General features: G+C 32.9%; 1 protein-coding gene across 3 annotated transcripts in view; it reads right to left on the reverse strand.

Moving 5' to 3' along the window:
- Positions 1 to 18,888, reverse strand: part of LOC110995976 (protein neuralized) — a 30,811-nt gene that overhangs the window by 9,224 nt on the left and 2,699 nt on the right. Inside the window, exon 1 of one of the 3 annotated variants that reach the window (XM_022263446.2) lies at positions 9,283 to 9,622. The exons of 1 other annotated variant lie outside the window; for it this stretch is intronic. In XM_022263446.2, coding sequence (XP_022119138.1) covers positions 9,283 to 9,493 — 211 coding nt within the window. In that variant the 5' untranslated portion in view covers positions 9,494 to 9,622. Of the gene's footprint in view, positions 1 to 9,273; positions 9,623 to 18,888 lie in introns of those variants that run through there. One more of the 3 variants, XM_045633675.1, reaches the window with a different exon arrangement.

An 18,888-nucleotide genomic window follows, 5' to 3' on the forward strand; every position in this document is an offset into this window, starting at 1 on the left:
GATTTGCCTGTCCCGACTTTTGACGGATTAATTTTAAATGATTTTTGAAATATTACTCGTACTTCCTGAGTCGTGGTAAATTATTTTTGATACAAATCTTTCCATATATTATTAGTACTGTAGTCCCCCTGGATATATAAAAACCTAGGAACAGATATATGTATTAATAAAGTTATGTAACACAATTGAAACAGATGCAAAGTTTCTTACGCAAAATTATGGACTTGTACATATATTATAGCTTAAATACACGATACACGAAAGTAAGCGATAATTCACGACCTGTCAAAGTTACGTCGTCTTTGTTAATCTGTTAAACTGAACTATGATCTTAAAGGAGGTTTTATACGTGTACATGAAGTGTTGCCAGTGATAAAACAATCGAAGCGTGACGATCTAAAAAACCACCGCGCGTGATATTGTTGCACGCTCGCGTGAGTGCACGAACGAGACGGTGCATTAACATCTAAGGATAGAGAGAGGGTGATAGAAATATTTACGGTAATACGTCAGATTTATTGCGTTACCTTTTTGTAATATTCGAAATTTAAATAACGATTTCTTTTGCGCCGTACTCAGGGTCTTTTATTAAAAGTTAACTGTTACTTAAGCCCTTGATTATAAGGCAAATCGATCTTCTGTTTCTTGATTTTAAAAATTAAATATACCCAGAAATGCGCCGGGTTTATCAATGATGTTCAGGGGAGGTCGTAGGTTCGATCCCGGGCTGTCCACGAACGAATTCGCTGGTACGAAGGAAGGAGGCTTGCCTTAGACCGAAACCTCAAAAAGTCGACAGCGTGTGTCAGGCGCAGGAGGCTGATTACCTTCTTGTTTATTAGACAAATGACCATAAAACAAATACAGAAACCTGAGGCCTAGACCTAAGAAAGGTTGAAGCACCAATGAATTGTTTTAACCAATCTTACTTTTATATAAGATCTTTTACGCATGTTTTTTTTCAAAATAATAATAAATTATACAATAGATTATATATTTACATTTTCTTGCTATCATAGATATTCCTATCGAAATTAGTTTTCTAAGTTACAAGTACATAGTAGTACTTCTAAGTAACTAATTAAGAACTTCATTATTCTTTCACCCCCAAGATGTCATAAAAATAAACAATAGACAAGAGAGTCTTTATCCCCGTGGGCCCACATCTGTTCGCGACAGTTGTTACCGAATTATCATGGCAACACCCCCGCACTCAAAATGGCGGTCCAATTCGGCGGGAGACAACCCTCTTTTGAGATTATATTGCAACGCGGGGAGATTCTATTAAAAGCTAGGCAAAACATCTTTACAATACTTTAAAATAGAAAAATATTTATGAGTCTGTTATTTTATGTTTATTTACATAAAAGTTTAAGTCTAAGCTTTCACATCTTGACAAAGAAAACAGTGATTTAGTTTTTAAAATACCATATACAGATTACAGATAAATTATCCCAGAAAGGTAATGAGAAAACCACAGATACGGGATGCAGAACTGGACGCAGCGGATCTTGTGGTTTCCGCCAAAGAAATCCCAACCTCATTCATATATTAATAAAATAATAAAGTTTTTTTTTAATTAAGTAGAATCAAATACACAATATTTGTTTTATAAATGTAATAGGACATTAGCAGCGGCATGGCAGTGGTACAAATATCCGACCTCAAATCGATTATTCGAAAGTTTATGTACACAAATCAAAATAATATTTACGATTCGAATACCACGAAAGTTTCTCATATAAATCCATAGACCTTTAATTATTCTATGGATTATGTGTTATCTATCGTTATCGTAACACCGTGGGAATGTGAAATGCGTAGGCGACATTTCAAAGTCATTATTTAAATTAGCTTCTCCGTTTGAAATGCATTCAATGGCTATGTAACAAGCCTCTTGATGATATGGTCTTCTTTTGTACTCATCACTGCCTTTAACGTTGGTCTAATTACGAAAATAAGTACCACAACGAACCATTTTTTAAATATTAAAACTTCATATTGAGACTCTTTAGTTCAAAGCATTGTTTATGGTTTTAAAATGTTGAACAAGCCCACATCAAACTTAGCTATCAAGATTCGAATCAATCATTTATAACAGCTACAATCGTTTATTACGAGTAAAAAATAGACAATTCATAGCATCAGTGTAAAAATAGCAAAATAAACGTCAAGTTAACGGTACAACATCCCGTTCTCACGCAATTGTCACTTTACGCGGGCTGAGCCATTTTGTTTTATTTTTTCGATTTTGTGTGGGCACAGATAATGGGAGCAAGGTTATTTTTTAATTGCGTGGGAATCAATGTTGCAAACATAGAATATACTTACACAACTTGGTACACACAAGTTCTTAAATTTATTTTATTGCTGAATTTTAACCTAATATGAAAAATACATTTACATGATTTGTTTATAGAATTTTAAGCGTAACAAAAAATAATAACATTTTTTTTATGATTTAGACCATCCAACAATAACGGGACTATTGCTAATAGCCAGCCATTTTGGAATATATAACCTACTTGTCAATGGTCTGCCTGTCAGACGTCAATTAATATTCACAAGACATTACCTGTTTCTTGACTCTACAATTATGACACAAGTCAAGGCTTTGTGTTATCGTGGGAAGATTTCGCTTTCATCCTCTTTGTAAATAAACACAAAAGAAAATTACTAGGATGACTGAAAATTAAAGAAGTCATTATGACTACGTATAGACGTTGTTAGCTATTATTATTAACAAAGTTAATATATAAACACGAGGTAAAGTACTGCAGACATGTTAATTGTTACTTCTAGTTACAGTTAAGTGTTCCAGTAGCATATCTTTTATCACTCAGAGATTATGATCAACGTTAATTTTATTACTACAATTAAAAAACGATACTTTCTACAATTTAGGAACATTCAATTAGATGTGATACAAGATCCAATATCAAGTACGCAATAACGAAACACTTATTATCTCACTCGCACATAGGTGGTCGTGACTATCTATCCTTGTCTAGTAATCCCACGGGCCGTGGGAACGCCACCTTTCAGTGAGCGATATATCGATTTGTCATTCGATACTACAATTCGGGAGGTAATGAACTCTTATGATTTTATGGACTTCTGGTATTTTGATCATAATTTGACCAGAACTAATAGTAAGTAGTAGCTAATAATTATTTAACACCATTAATTTAAGATTTAAATATAATTAAAAAAAAATTATAGAAAAAAATACCTCTTAAGAGAAAGAAGCAAGCACAAGAAGGAAGTCGTATACGTATTGGATACAAAGCAAAACAAAAATATCTTTAGTATTGTCTTTTATTTACATAACTTTTACACATTTAAAGAAAAACACTTTTTTAACGGATTATAGATATGTATTATTATATTTAAACTTATAATTATTTGTACATAATTTTAAATTTAAACCGACGTTTCGCGTGCTTTACAGCGTGCGTGGTCACGGTGACTGAAGACAAAGGTGTTAAATGTCAAAAAGTATTACAGCTGCAGAAAATGTTGTGTTATCTGTATTTATTTCCCCGGAGTTGGTATCGACTAAAAGATGTAGGGTTTTTGCAGAAATTGCTCACGGTGTCCTCCATTTTCGCGGGTTGTTTATTTTGAGATTAAAATCTAAAATTTAAAATTATGTACAAATAATTATAAGTTTAAATATAATAATACATATCTATAATCCGTTAAAAAAGTGTTTTTCTTTAAAATATCTTTATTCATATAGGTAAACAAGTACACTTATGAACGTCAAAAAAATTAAAGTAAATATGTATGTATGTATGTCGAGTATCAAAATAACACTTTGAAAAGCTAAGCAAGAGGTAAACATTTCCACAAAGTACCAGGAATGTATTAGCGTTAGGAATGCTCCTTTCATTTTTCCCATACACGCGTTTCTGGCTATCAGTGAAAGCAGTTATTCCCACGCACTGACAGTCTTAATAGTTTATACCAAATATCCTTGTATTAAGAACAAGTTATAATCTTAATTGATACGATAGATACCTATGTACTTATAAATAAACTTAATTAAAATAATATTTTTTTTTAATATAAAATTTATATCTACTATTATTTATTGTATTAAAATCAAGTTAAAGTACCAGGGAGACAGAAAAGCACAAGAACCTCCAAAACACATCGATACAGGTGAAATAATCTATACGGCGGAAGTGACTCTTGCAATTGTAATACAGAATTAGCAATTCACAGCTTGTGCCAGGAATAATTGTAATACAATATATATTTTCGACCTTAACACCTTTATAATAAAGATGAATTACAAGCAAATATAATTGTATGACATAGACATTCCCACGAACAATTTCAAGGAAGTTCGAAATTTGAAAATTGTAAAGGGTTGCCATCTGGTAAACAGATGCATTTCCATTGTATCTGTGTAAAATTAATACAGGTAAAAAAAACTCTTGTTTACGGAAATTAGGACTGTGGGAATATTTAACACATTTTTTTACTGACATAGGCTGCACAGACCCTAATGTATTATTTATGGACATGACTCAGAAACTGATTCATATAAAATTTTCTAAGTCTACGCCTTGACTCCTAGATCGATATTATTTTTTATCGTATGTAAAAATAGTGCAGTCAACTGATTTTACGTAAGTACATCCTAAAAGAGAAAGTATCATATGGATCACGGCGCATTGTCTATGACTATGCATAACGAAAAGGCCATAAATATATTGGTAGTACCTGTTATTACGCACAGATTATAATCTTAGACATCTTACAATTTAACGCAATAGGTGAAAGGACGAGTGAGAGACATTGCAAACAATACATTGCGTGGAAATACATAAGTTTTTATTTATTTACACCCAAGATGACACAAAATATGTTAGTGGATGCAATCACATTTTCGACAGTTTTGTTTCTTAGATTTATATGTTTAGACTTACAGTCTAAACATACTTAAATCTTACTAACGCGACGCTTGAAAAATGCCAAATGTAACTTTAATTACAACAATGTTTTGTCTCTTTCTATCGGAGCATTAACACGATGACCCAGAAAGAGACAAACGATTATATTAAATGTCTGTAGTATTATTGCTTTTTATAATTAAGTACGGTAAAAGCATTACATACGTCAGTATTTGAAGTACATTTATTAAAAATTACTTATTAAATCTAGTAAGCGCTCTACGCAATGTATTCACAACTAACTTGTGTTCGTAAATCGTAAGGTCAAGAGGTCGTGGGATGGGCTAAGCCTCGACTCGCTTACGTAAGTATTGAAATTGGTATCAAAGGTTTCGAGGAAGTGTCTTCAATACCAGGATAACAGAAATGTACAGCAGTTCCAATGCAATTTGTATGCAAATTATTTGTCTAGTATAAAATCTAACAAAAACAGTACTATAAAAGTGTATGGCATTATTATTTCACGATTTGTAAACATTACGAAATTCGTTGACACTGGTAATTTAAATTGGCAACACTGAAGATTCGGCGTGCGTTCGAAATTCGAATGGAAGCGGTCGCATTCCGCGTCGGTTCTCACGATCATTAGTTCCCGAACGTTTCAAATTCCGAATGCGTGATCTACAGATTTGCTGTCGTAAGAACTTTTTTTCGAGAAATGTGGTTTAAGTGTATAGCAGTTAAGGAAAATTAGCGAAAAATATCAATCGAAATTCGTTTCTAGCAAAATAAAATTAATGTTTCCTTATGCAGCTTTGTCAAATTAACAAAGCAATTCTTATAACGGTCTGATACATCTGATCTAACAATGCTGAAACGAGATGCAATATATAAAACATCTTAAGTCAAAAAGAGTCAGCGATATCAAGATGTTGAAACATTCAGGACATCTGCAGGATTAGTTTTGACATTATAATATATTGTAAAATGCACCTTATATCAAGGTAATAAAGACCAAACTTTAACAAAGATTGGTCATAGCAAGCTGCGTCTAAGTACCTGAAAGGGACGCAAGATATCCCTGTACGTACATAAGAAAAGGACACAAAGAAACAGCTGACTGTACTTTTTCATAAACTTTTGAAAACCACACCTTGCCTATTTCACCTTTACGAATTTAATGCACTAAGGAAACATAAAAAAATAATAGGTTATAAAGCGTCGTGTTGTCTCTTTCTCGCAGGTAGTGTTGAAACGAGACTGCAAGAAATAAATTTGTATTGGAATGATAATTCTTATTTAACAAATTTATTTAATAAGTTAATTAAACAGTAAACTTAAACTTAGTAATCAAACAGCCTTCAAACGGCTTAGTCGATATATATGTAATTCTTTGTTTTTATTCGTATTAATATATTATTTATAACTGATAATGGTGACCCCAATTTATTTTAGGACATTTTTTTTCTAATTATTTATTGATTTAATGAGAAAAAATATATAAAAGTTTGTAATTTAATACATACGGGCGTAATCTTTCGCATTCATAGTACTCTAAACAGCTGTTTGATAACTGTACCCAAGATGCGCCTACGCACTTCTAAGGGGTGGCACAATATTAAATATAATAAAAAAATTAATTTTAAAAATAAATAAAACCGAATGAGATATAAACGCAAATTTCTTAATCATTCAAAAATAAGGAAAGCAAAAAAATTATTTACAATTTAGAAAAGACATAAACATCAATTGTTTACTAAACATTAAATTAATTAATAGAAAATACATATAGATAAAAACACTTAAATGACAATTGTTTCACGATAGCTATTCTTAAAACTATTGTACACGTGACAGCCCTACCGTCAGCTGCTTCTTATTGTATCCTTCTTATTATCAAACAGCTGTTTAGTTTTTCTACGACCTTTTGAGGCCATTGAATGGCGTTCAAAAAAATATCCTGATATTATAGGTAGAGGGTAGTCGCAAAAACTAAACCTAAAATTGTGTTAAAAATTATATTAGGTTCTGACCTCTATAATCTGATATAAGATGATTTGTCCATGGTCACTCAATCCCACTCGCAAGTGTATATAAAAATATGCATTTATTTTTTATTTTTTGCGATGTGTGTGACAAGCACTTTTGATATACACGAAATATTAAACAAACAAAATAAAAAACTCAAAAAAAATAAACTTAATTAAACAAAAATCGATTTCAATGTGTGAGGTGAGCAAATATGGATATCCAGACCTAGCTTGTTTATCAGAATGCTTAATCTGGATATCGATGAGCTTTGACCAAAACGCGTTCTACGAAATGGTGGGACAAATGGGCAAGAAAAATGAAGCAATAGTACCGACAGTGTATTCCAAATACACACCAGATGACTTGGGGCGACATCTGGCTTGTTCCGGTTTTCACCTAATTTCCGGTCCCCAACATCTGGTTTCATACGTTTCATTGTATTCGCCAAATGTTCGAGTTCTAACAAAGGCAATGCAAAAACAATAGAATAGGGACATTTAATTTTTTGCAGGTCTTTTGTACGGCTCATCTGACGTGACACCCGCCGATTTTTCCCCACGAAAAGAAACCGCCGCCCATGGTCACTTAAGGACAGAGGGCTCGCGAGTGGGTTGCCGGCATAACTTTCACACTAATCACAAATATAGATCGATAATTAATTTTATGCTCTGTGGAAGTTAGGAATTGATTCCAAATTCAACACGACAGCAGTGACAGCATGACTCAAACAGTGGAGTACATTTATCTCGTACAAAATAAATTAATTCTAAAGATGATGGATCTGGATTTAGCGCCATTTCCTAGACCTATTTGGCCTAGGAAATGGCACGAATAAGCCAATTCCCAGGCTCTTTAAAGTTTTTATTCTCTTTTTCTTCTTTTTCTCAATATCATCTCAAGACTGTCACTATCATTTAGAAATTTGCTTACCTACTACGCCCATATTGCCAGGAAACAAGCTGGTGGTAGTATGGAGCGGACCTGCCTATCAAGACTATTCTCAACATTCCAAGCTCTCAAGCTGATAGAGTGGTATAAAGGCAGAAAGTCGACGTATCGGGTAGTCCAAAACATCCTAGGGCTACCAACTTTTTTTACAAGAAATAAAGTATATTCAGGTCTATGAAAAATATTAAACAATATTTTAGAAAAATTAACAGTATTTTATTTATTATAGCTTCTCGCACAGACAATATCTTTTAAAATCTTTATACGTCTTCACAATTATAACTGAAATTAAAAAATATGAGCTCTTTTTTTCATTAAATTAATAGATGCTCTATTTCCATCCTCCTGCAAGTTGATATCAGTATTTTGTATCATTTATTTTTATTACAGAAAAAAGAATATATTATTAGCGAAAAACAGTATACGCATTACGCAACCCCACTACAGTTGCGACCTTCAAGTAACGAAGACTACGAAGAAGAGAAAGAAATCATTGCCTTGCTCGTACATGCGTTCTCTCCCTCATGATAGAAATTATAACCTCGAAGTATTGTCTATATAAATAAAGTAGAATGGCAAAATGTATTTCCAAGCGCAAAATCCGACGGCAGGACCGATTCAAGTATTTTTTAATTATTCCTTAAACTCTATAGAAAAATTGTACGGACAAAACCAAAGTTTGTTTTCCGTAACTATAACGACAACAGTCATATTAAGGCGAAATGACGGCCAGCTAGATTCCAACACAATTATCCAACCACCATTGCAAGGTGCGCGAAACAGCTGCTAAAGCAGATGTAGAGAACTATGATCTTAATTGGTATGAACTTTTAGATGTTACAATCTACCCCAATAAATGTCTATGTCCTCCATGTGGTACCACCTTTGAAAGAATTACATGTTGCAGAATTTTAATGGCCCCCAAAAACCACTTTCGTTTTATTAAATAAAACCCCGACTAAAATACCTACTTCGTTTAAATAAAGCACACTCGACACCCCGCCCCTTTGTGTAAAGTCAAAAAGAATTTCAACTGTTGTCAACTAAAGTGAGTTTATAAGGGCTAATTATAAAATTTTAATTTTAAATAGTCAAGTTTTACGTTGCCCTTTTGTTAAAATAAATTAATACCTTTTTAGTCGTTTAATTCTTAATTAACTCAAATACGAATCATATATAAATTAACGGTCAATTTTATTATACATAGGAATTACCGATTTTTAAATTTTTTAGGGAATTCACATAATTTTTATAGTAACTCTAAGATTAGATAGCCGTTTAACGGTTTTCACGCGTCTGTTTCCTGCTGTTCTGATAATATTAGAACCTAAACTCTACTGTAACGTTTTTAATTATATTTAAATGTCTGTAGTTAAACATGTCAACATACAAGACTTACCAAGTCCGATTTTCTTTTTAATCTTCTTCAAAACTTTCATTTTCGATCCCTTTTTGTCTTTAACCGGGGTTGCTTCGGGTTCCAACGCCATTGGAGGCAACACCAACGTCTGCGGCGGCATCGCCCCATGCCCCGAAGCCCTAGGGCAAGCGGGACAGTGGCAGGCGCCCCTGGCTTGCCGCACACTCATACAACTGCTTACACCCATCATTTATACGGCTTTTTATTATTAGAAACAAATTTTCATATCAAAACACTTTCACAGTCACGATATATTTTTTTTCACTGTCACGAAGTCACTTGAACGAAGAACGCGTGTGACGTCCGCACGCAACGAGCCCTACCGGCGGAGTGACGTGAACGGCGAACGCGACGCGCACCAAGCGCAGCAACAACTGCGTTTCAAGGCGGTTACAATTAACAATCAACCTTATTACATTGAATTTAAGCACAAAATTAATTGCACGTAAATATTTTTAAATGTCAGCAGCTGCGCACAACAGCCCCACAGCATCTGTCCCTTTTATTTCAATAATGAAAGAGCGAGAATTGTTAACGTAGGGTGGATTTCAGGACCATTGTCTTCATGGGGAAAGGTGCGTAATTTTCGCGAAGCAAATTAAGTTTTTTTTTTCATTTAATGCAAAAGGTGCACTGCAAAATTTAAAGGTTAGCTATGTCCATCTTTTACCTTTTATTATCGAAGAAAGTTTGCGAGTCATAGGGGCTAGATACATAATATCCGCTCACATTTAAGTGCGAACTTCAACGCACGGTCGGTCGGACGTGCGGTCGTCGGTTCAAATCACCTTTAATTGTCTACATTTTACACTCACTCGTACGATCACGAAAACATGGTGTAATGCCTTGTAATGCATTTTGACATCTGAATATATAAAACAATTCGATATTTGTCATACACAGAAAAACATACTTGGCTATTAAAAAAACATATTTTAAATCAAGTATTACGTAAGATTTTCTGAAAATTATCCCCCCTTCCTTTTGTCAGCAAAAGTAAGCAACACTCTTAAAGATAATATTAGTTCGTAGTATTAGTATAAAGTATTTCGTTTCAAGCGTAGACAATGTGTAAAAAAAGTATCCACATAAGTAATATGTACACCGATCCGACCTACCAGGGATAGCTTGTATCGACAGATGGCGATACAATCCGTCGATTGGTTATTGGAACACGTATCAATATTTGGATAAAGATATCTATCTCAGATGGTCTATCAAAAATGGATTGAGTTAGGTTATTGGATTTGGCCGTTTGACACAAAATCCGCGGTTCGACCTTAATAAAACCATCCCTTTGTGTCAGCGCTGAGTCATCTCTTAATTTAAACATATTCTTAATACCCTACATTCATGCTTTGTTCTTAACTACGAAGATAATGACTGGATTCAAGGTTATTTCAGTAAAATATAAACCATAAAACATTTTGAAGTGAAACTTCATGAGCATGAGGGTAATTTTTTATATATAAATATATAAAAAAAATACCCTCATGCGTTATAAGTAATAATAAAAAAAATTGAAAATATTTTAATAATAAAAGAATACAATTTTGGAAAATATTTTTATCTTGTTACACCAAAGGAGTATAAGTTCTTACGCGTATTTACTTAAATACATATATTGTAAATATACACACATATTTTTTTGTATGAGTTATAACTTTGTACAATTACTATAGATTCACCGTCCATTAGGTTTAATAACATTAAGATAATACTATCTTTTAACTAATAAACTAATTATTAATTTCCTCAAATTCCTATCAACTTTCTTCGACAGGAACTCTGTTAATTGTCTAATTAACTGAATTAACCCTAATCACCACTAATTGCCAAGGCTTGCGTGAATCATACCATTGTTGACCTGTGTAATGTGTGTTTGTCTACAAATTTCTCTTAAAGATGCTTACGGACTGTTAATAATGTGAAACGTTGGTACTTTAAAAACAGCGCCATCTGTTAGAATAGTATCAAATAATGCGACTATAAATTGAGATGTAAGCTATCCTATCTTTTAAGTTAGATCAAAGTGCACACGGTGTGCAAATTTGATTGATATCGGTTCGGTAGTTTAGTCCATCGCAGACAAACATCGTGACAGGAGATTTATATATTATATTAAGATTATTTTCGAGATTACATTTGATGACAAGTGGAGGGGGTGGGTTTATCCCCCTACCCCCTCAGTAAATCTGCTTACATAATCGCCTTAGCAACATTAACAAAATTGATCAAAATCGTTTTGATACTTTAATGACTTTTCTGGGGACTCTTTCATCCGTAATTATAAAAGGTATTTGAGTATAATATTCAAACAACATAACTAGTGGCTACAAGCTTAAAGATCTACTACACGTAGAAGTTAAATAGGCACCTCGCTATATCAGGTGCCAAGTTTTTGCCCCCTGTTCTATAAAAAAAAAAAAAAAAAAAAAAGTTGATTTGTGCGTCTAGTACATCCTTATGAGTGGTCCTGTGACTGACCTGATATGGTCGAAGAAGGTTTTATATGCCTTCTTCTTCTTCTCCTTCGGTTCAGATAGGAGTCGCTGAAGGCCACTGGGCCAACCACTCTTTTTAATTGCTAACCACATGCTGGTCTTGCTCCATAGGACAATCATAGAGCCTTGTCAAAATCAATTAGTTGCTGATCTAATTTCACATATTTTGTTATTTTCTGTTGTATAATACAACAAACTTTAATTATTTTATTTTTATCTCACACACTGTTTTATTTTTTTTATAACTCTTTTATATATAATATTCTACGGCTTTGATATTTGTATATATATGTACTAACTATACAATAATACACCTGTATAGTAATTTTAGTCTTGACATATATTTAACTATTAATGTATACAAATATTGTAAATTATATTTAAAAAAAGTGTGGAGTTTCTTGCCCATTCTTCTCCACCTTTTGGAAGGGGCCACTAGAATCATCTTTATATTTTATTTAACGGTCAAAACTGCCATTAGGTTGTTTAATTGGAATAAATGATTTGATTGACCAAAACGAAGCCTGGAGTCACTGAGCTTAAGCCAATTGGAAATGTCTTCAAAGGACAGTCCACACATGTCGACATTCCAACACGAAATGTCGACCCGTCATAATACGCCCAGCTGTTCTAGCACCTTGCACTCCGCTTTTTGCTCCGTCAGCTGTCTTAGAATCGGTGCAATGACCTATTAAAAAACCTTTTTGGCAAAATGCTCTAAATAGCTAAAAAAAGAAACGAGGCACTCGGGGACTGCCGACGATAAAGCTATTGCATAGCATTTTTTATCAACCTATGCAATTATAATTGTTTATTTATTTTTTATTTATGCAGTATTTTTTTTTCTTTGACATTAATTCAATCTACCAGACTCAGACCTATATAGTCTGTCTCGTGTCTAAAAAGTATCACCGCTGTGCCGGTGGGTGTGGGGGGTGTTAGGTTTTTTTCGTTACGGAATTTCTGGATTCGGTCCCCACGCTGAAGGCCCGCGATAATATCTATGCAATAGCTTAAAAATGTTTTGTATCTAAGTATCGCAATACAGCGAGAAAATACTGCCAGCGGTAAATGTACTGCCACAGAGACCATACTTATCAAAAATTAATTGATATATCGTTTGCAGCTAAGATATTCAATAATAAGATTGATTGTCCGAACCTACTTTCTAAATTTAAGATTCATGTACCCTCACGATACCCCAGGCGTCCCATTATTCCATTTGTCCCTCCTTTTCGTAGAACGCGTTTTGGTCAAAGCTCTTCGGTGTCCAGATTAAGCATTCTGATAAACAAGCTAGGTCTGGATATCCATAGTTGCTCCCCTCACACTTTAAAATCGATTTTAGTTTAGTTTTTTGTAATTGTTTCTTTTTTGTAATGTTTGTTTTGTTTATAAATTGTTTCGATTGATATTTGTATGTGCTCTGAATGCATGTCATGTTTGCCTTTAAGTGCTTGTCACATTAAAAATTGTATTTTGTGTTTGTTTTTACCAATGTATCAGTGTGCCGAGCGTTGGCAAACTTTATCAATACAAAAAGAATAAAAAAAAACATCATATACCCTACCGTCTTAAAAACCTAATGAGTTCTAAAAATAAATTCATATAAATTTCAAAACTAAACACCCAATTAGATCTTTAGAAAAGGTGTTCTTGTAATTGTCTAATGGCGGAGTTATTAAAACAATTATTTTAATGACAGCAAAAATTTATCTTTTATATTTAAGTACATACAAGACTTGTATAAGTATATTACTATTAATAATATTGTTAAAATTAAAATTGGCGCGTTCTATAGTCTGTGGTTCGTTTATACTCTATAGTTACTTCCTTTTTATGACTATGTTAAACTGTTCCTACTGGTTATTGACACGTTTATCAATATTTGGATTAATCTATTTCGGATGGTATAAAATGGATTGAGAAAGGTTATTGGATTTGGGCGTAAGTTGTAAGAGCGAGATAGCCTATTCTGGACCATTAAAAGAAGCCGAGATGATATTATCTGTACTATACAAATAATATAATAATTGACAAATTCATGACTCATTCAGCCACTTATTTATAAAAACCTTTGATGTAATGTTTTCCTTTTGTTTTTCATATTAATTGTATAATTTTTCCTTTAGTTGATACCCGACACTTGATATAGTTACCTGATACCTTAAAGCCTGTTCATCATCAACTGTTCTTGGTATACTAATTTGTATGTCTGTCTGCTTCGTTCAATTTATATTATTCAAATTATATTACAAATCATATTTCGATTATAACATCTTGCGCATTCAAGGTGCGCAGACAGCTTTTCAAATAATTCTAACGGATATTAGAAATCGGCGCGTGCGCATCTGTGCAACAAAAAAATACGGCATATGCGTACGTTCAGATGGATTATAAATATAAAACCTTGTGAAATTTTTTTTATATTAACATTATTTTGGTGTTTTTTTTATATTACTGTATATACTTTTTTCCAGTGGTATCAGGTTGCCAACATACAAAACCAGGCCACCACTTTAAGATTGGATTGGAGAATGATAGAAAATTTAATAAATCAGGTCGATTACCCAAATTAAAAAAAAAATAAGTGGCGCCACTACCTTTTCAGCTCCGATGCTCAGCTGTTTGCATCTAAAGCAAATTCCTCACGAAGTTTTCACCGAGCGAATTATTTAATGCGCATAGATTATTTGGTGCTGAGCCGGGAATCAAATCTACAACCTCAGGGATCGAAAACCGAAGCCAACAGGCCAACTGATATGGCTCTTAATCTTCGTGTTTCTAGATACCCCCGGCATCCCATCATACTCTCTCAGAAGAACGACCAAAGATTTGGATAACCGAACTATGTTAGAAATACATCGCTTCCGTCATACTTGAAATCAATTTCTCTCTAATTTTCATTACAATCAATTACTCTCGTATGTTACGTTTGCATATGAGTAATTGTATTGTACTTAATATTTCTTGTACCAATGTATCAGTGTACATAGCGATTATTTATTTATCATATTTATTTAATTATAAGTAATTTTACATATTATAAGACAAAACACTAAGATAATACAGGAAGCCAAAACAGATTACATAGATAAACAATATATGTATATTAATCAGAAAACAAGCACATTAATACACAAAGAAACATAAAAAAACTAAAGAAAACTGAAATTGAACTATTGAAACAACAAATAATACGTAGAATTTAAAATTACTACTTAAACAAAATCAGAGTCTTCCCGCTTCTTTAACTACTTTCATTAGAGGTGGAGATGAATATCCTGATAATGGTTGTCATAGTTCGGTAAAATCCGAAACATTGGCGAATTAAGCAAGTAATTCGACTTCGTACGAGGCCCACGGAAAAACTTTGAATATCTTGTCGCATAAGTTGGGATTTTAAAAGAAATTAACGATAGGAAATATCTATTCGCAATCTTTTTTAAATAAACACAATTTAATAACTGAGATACATATTTATATTTTTCAATTATTAAATTACTGTAATCATAGCATTTTATCAAGTGCTAAAGAGTGTCTGCAAAATAGAACACAAGAACAGAGTGTCTTCTTCCCTTTAATAGAGACTGTAAGTAGTGTTATTGGACACTCACTTATATAATAATCCTTTTTAGTAAATTAGGTTAGACTTAAATTACTTATTAGTCTTAAGTTAGGCTAGATCGTAATGTTCCATTATGTCTTATTGAAGACACATGAGACACATAGAAAAAAAAACTGTAATCATAGAAAATATACAACAATTCGCCGTCATGAAAAAAAGCGCCTTCGAAATTCAAAAGATCGAACGCGCGCTGCGCACGCGTCTCGCATGCCGCTGCGACAGATGTTCGTTGGTTGGGTTTTTTTTTTATAATTTTTTCTTCAGAGTACGTCCTTGTTCGGCCTCGTAATTTTATAGCGACACATGCAAGATGGTTGAACTCTTGTTGCTAAGTACCGAGTCATATCATCATGTGTATATACATATATTAACTAGCGACCCGCCCCGGCTTCACACGGGTGCAATGCTGATACTAAATACACTACAGAAAATCTGTGAACGTTGTATATAAAAATGTGGGTTATCCATAAGAGATAGACATATACCATCACGCACTTTTCTGTAGACCTTTTCAATGTGTACAATATGTCTACAATACTTAGTACATTATTTTGATAAAACTCGTAGGGTTCAGCTTGCGTTTGCAATGTAAGCGGAAAAAAATTATTTACGACATCACATTAGAAACCTCAAAAATAACAGTACTTCTCCATTATTAGATAGATGTCATTATACATATAAACCTTCCTTGAATCACTCTATCTATTAAAAAAACTGCATCAAAATCCGTTGCGTAGTTTCAAAGATTTAAGCATACAAAGGGACAGAGAAAGCGACTTTGTTTTATAATATGTAGTGATACTATACAAACAATTTTTTGATGCACATGTATTTTAGGATGTACGGTGTGTATCATTTTTATCAACTCATGTCTCCAACATTATTTATTCTTGATTTTGTGGGCTACAACGAGTTAACAGTACGCCGAGAATTCGCGCTTGTGATGTACTTAATAAAGTTGTTACATGCCAAGGAGAGTAATTCAGCAGTACTTCAGTACCTTAGCTTCAATGTGCCTGATGGAAAGGTCAGAAGGCGACATCCTCCGCCGTTACTTCATGTGCTAGCTAGGACTACCTTCTGAAACGGGCACATAAGATTCGGTGTATTAATTTAACGAAATACATAGGTTAATGGACCTTTTTCATTGTCCGTTGAGTGAACTGGCAAAAGTTCTATTATTTGTTAGTGCCTGTAGTAGTTAATAAATTTCATGTATTTTTCATATGTAATTTTGTTGTTCTTAATTAATTTCATTTTATTTTTTGTTTCGTCTGTAAATTTAATTCATTTATTGTTCACTCTTGTCAATTTAGGGTCACCTGTTAAGGCAGGACCGTTTTTATAAAGAAATAAATATTGTTAAGAGGAAACATTTGTATGTAAGTAGGTTTGTAACGAAAAGTTGGCTAAAAAAGTACTGGACCGATTTTTAAGAAGAAACGATGTGATCTGGTGTTTATGTAGAACTTATTTTATATGCTGAATTATATGCTTTTAATTATTTCATACTATTGTCTATGAATGCTGAATGAATATTGTTTAATAAGCCTAGAGGTATCTGTTTAGGCTTCGACCTTCCGAGGGAATTAAATATCACTATGGAACAGTTTTGAAAGTATGTGTATAAAAAAAATATAGGATTTTTATAGCTATTTTTTTATTATAACAAAACAAAACTTGAACGACCTGCAAACATTCTTAACTAGACTGCTAAATTATGCCTCATTACACTACAAATTACTGAATGCTTAAATCATAAAATAAACCTAGTTAAACAAATTACTGAATGCTTAAATCATAAAATGCTTATAGGTTGCATCTTTTTAGACATGACAAAGGCTTTTGACTTTGTATGCCATGAAAGACTTTTAAAAAAATTAGAATGCTACGGAATAAGAGGTAATGCCTATAACTGGGTGAAAAGTTACCTTGATAATAGAATGCAATATGTGGAAATAACAAAGATTTGTAAACTAAAACAAAAAACCTATAGATCCAACTATAAGAAAAATGAGTACGGAACACCTCAGGGCAGTATTTTGGCCCCACTACTTTTTCTAACATACATAAATGACCTCCCAGATGCTATACACCAGAACTGTATACTATTTGCTGATGACACTACACTTATAATAAAAGGCAAAAACGACCAAGATTTAAAAAACAACTTAATTAAATCTCTAGACGACGCCATCAACTGGATGAATTCAAATAACCTACAAATAAACATGACCAAAACTAACATAATTCATTTTCAGACATATAACTCTAAAACACTAATAGACGTACAATATAAAGACAATAAACTGGACATAACGAACGAGTGTGTATTTTTAGGTATAACGATAGATAAATTTTGTAATTGGAAATCACATATTGGAAAATTACAGAACAAAATAGACCGTTTTGTTTTTGTGTTAAAACGACTAAGGGAAACTGTTAACCATGCTGCGGTATTAGCTGCTTATCATGCATATATTGCATCTATAATTAGATATGGAATTATAATTTGGGGAAATTCAGTCGAAGTGAATAGGGTATTTAAGGCCCAAAAAAAATGTATTAGAGCAATTTGTGGAGCAAATTGCATTGATAGTTGCGTGCCTCTATTTATGAGACTCAAAGTGTTATCTCTTCCATGTATTTATATATTAGAAATGTCCCTGTTCGTACACAGAAATATACATATTTTTAAATCGAATGTAGTAAGTAGTAGACATGGGGAGAAATTGGCTGTGCCAAAAATAAATTTAGAATTATTTCGGAAAAACGCCTTCTGTATGGCAATTAAAATTTACAATAGATTACCGAAAGAACTTAAAGATCTTCCGACAAGAATCTTTAAAAAGCGACTTAGTGCATTACTTTTAGAAAAAACGTACTACTCAATAAACGATTATTTGTGTGAGACATGGTAATTTATACAAATTTAATTATGTATGATAATTGACTTAATTGATATGAATCTGACTAATAATATAAAATCTAAACTAAGATAAATTTGCGCGCCACTGTGTGTGGCAGAATATGCGAACGACTGACAATTGTACCACCTTGACATTTTGTACCATATTCGTGCAATGAATAAATTATTATTATTATTATTAAGTATTATTATTATTACATACATATTAATTTTAAATATCTTCCTCCCATGCAAAAGCCTGAAAATTTCATTGTTTTGTGTATATTCTTTTTTTTTTGTCTTATTATCGTCAGTTTAAGAAGTCATTAGAACTGCTACAGCAAATTTGACAATTAAAAAAAGCAACATTGCTGAACGAAAATTTGTGATTTGGTATGAACACAAAATCCACATAGCAACGACCGACCATATGATTTTGTATAGCCTTTGAAACATCAGCTGATTTAAAAAAAAACCTTTTGCATAACCTCTTTGAATACTCATAGTGCAAGGAGTTCGTAATACAAACAATTATAGACCTATAG

This window comes from Pieris rapae, chromosome 24, assembly GCF_905147795.1.
Source record: "Pieris rapae chromosome 24, ilPieRapa1.1, whole genome shotgun sequence".
NCBI classification, from domain to species: domain Eukaryota; kingdom Metazoa; phylum Arthropoda; class Insecta; order Lepidoptera; family Pieridae; genus Pieris; species Pieris rapae.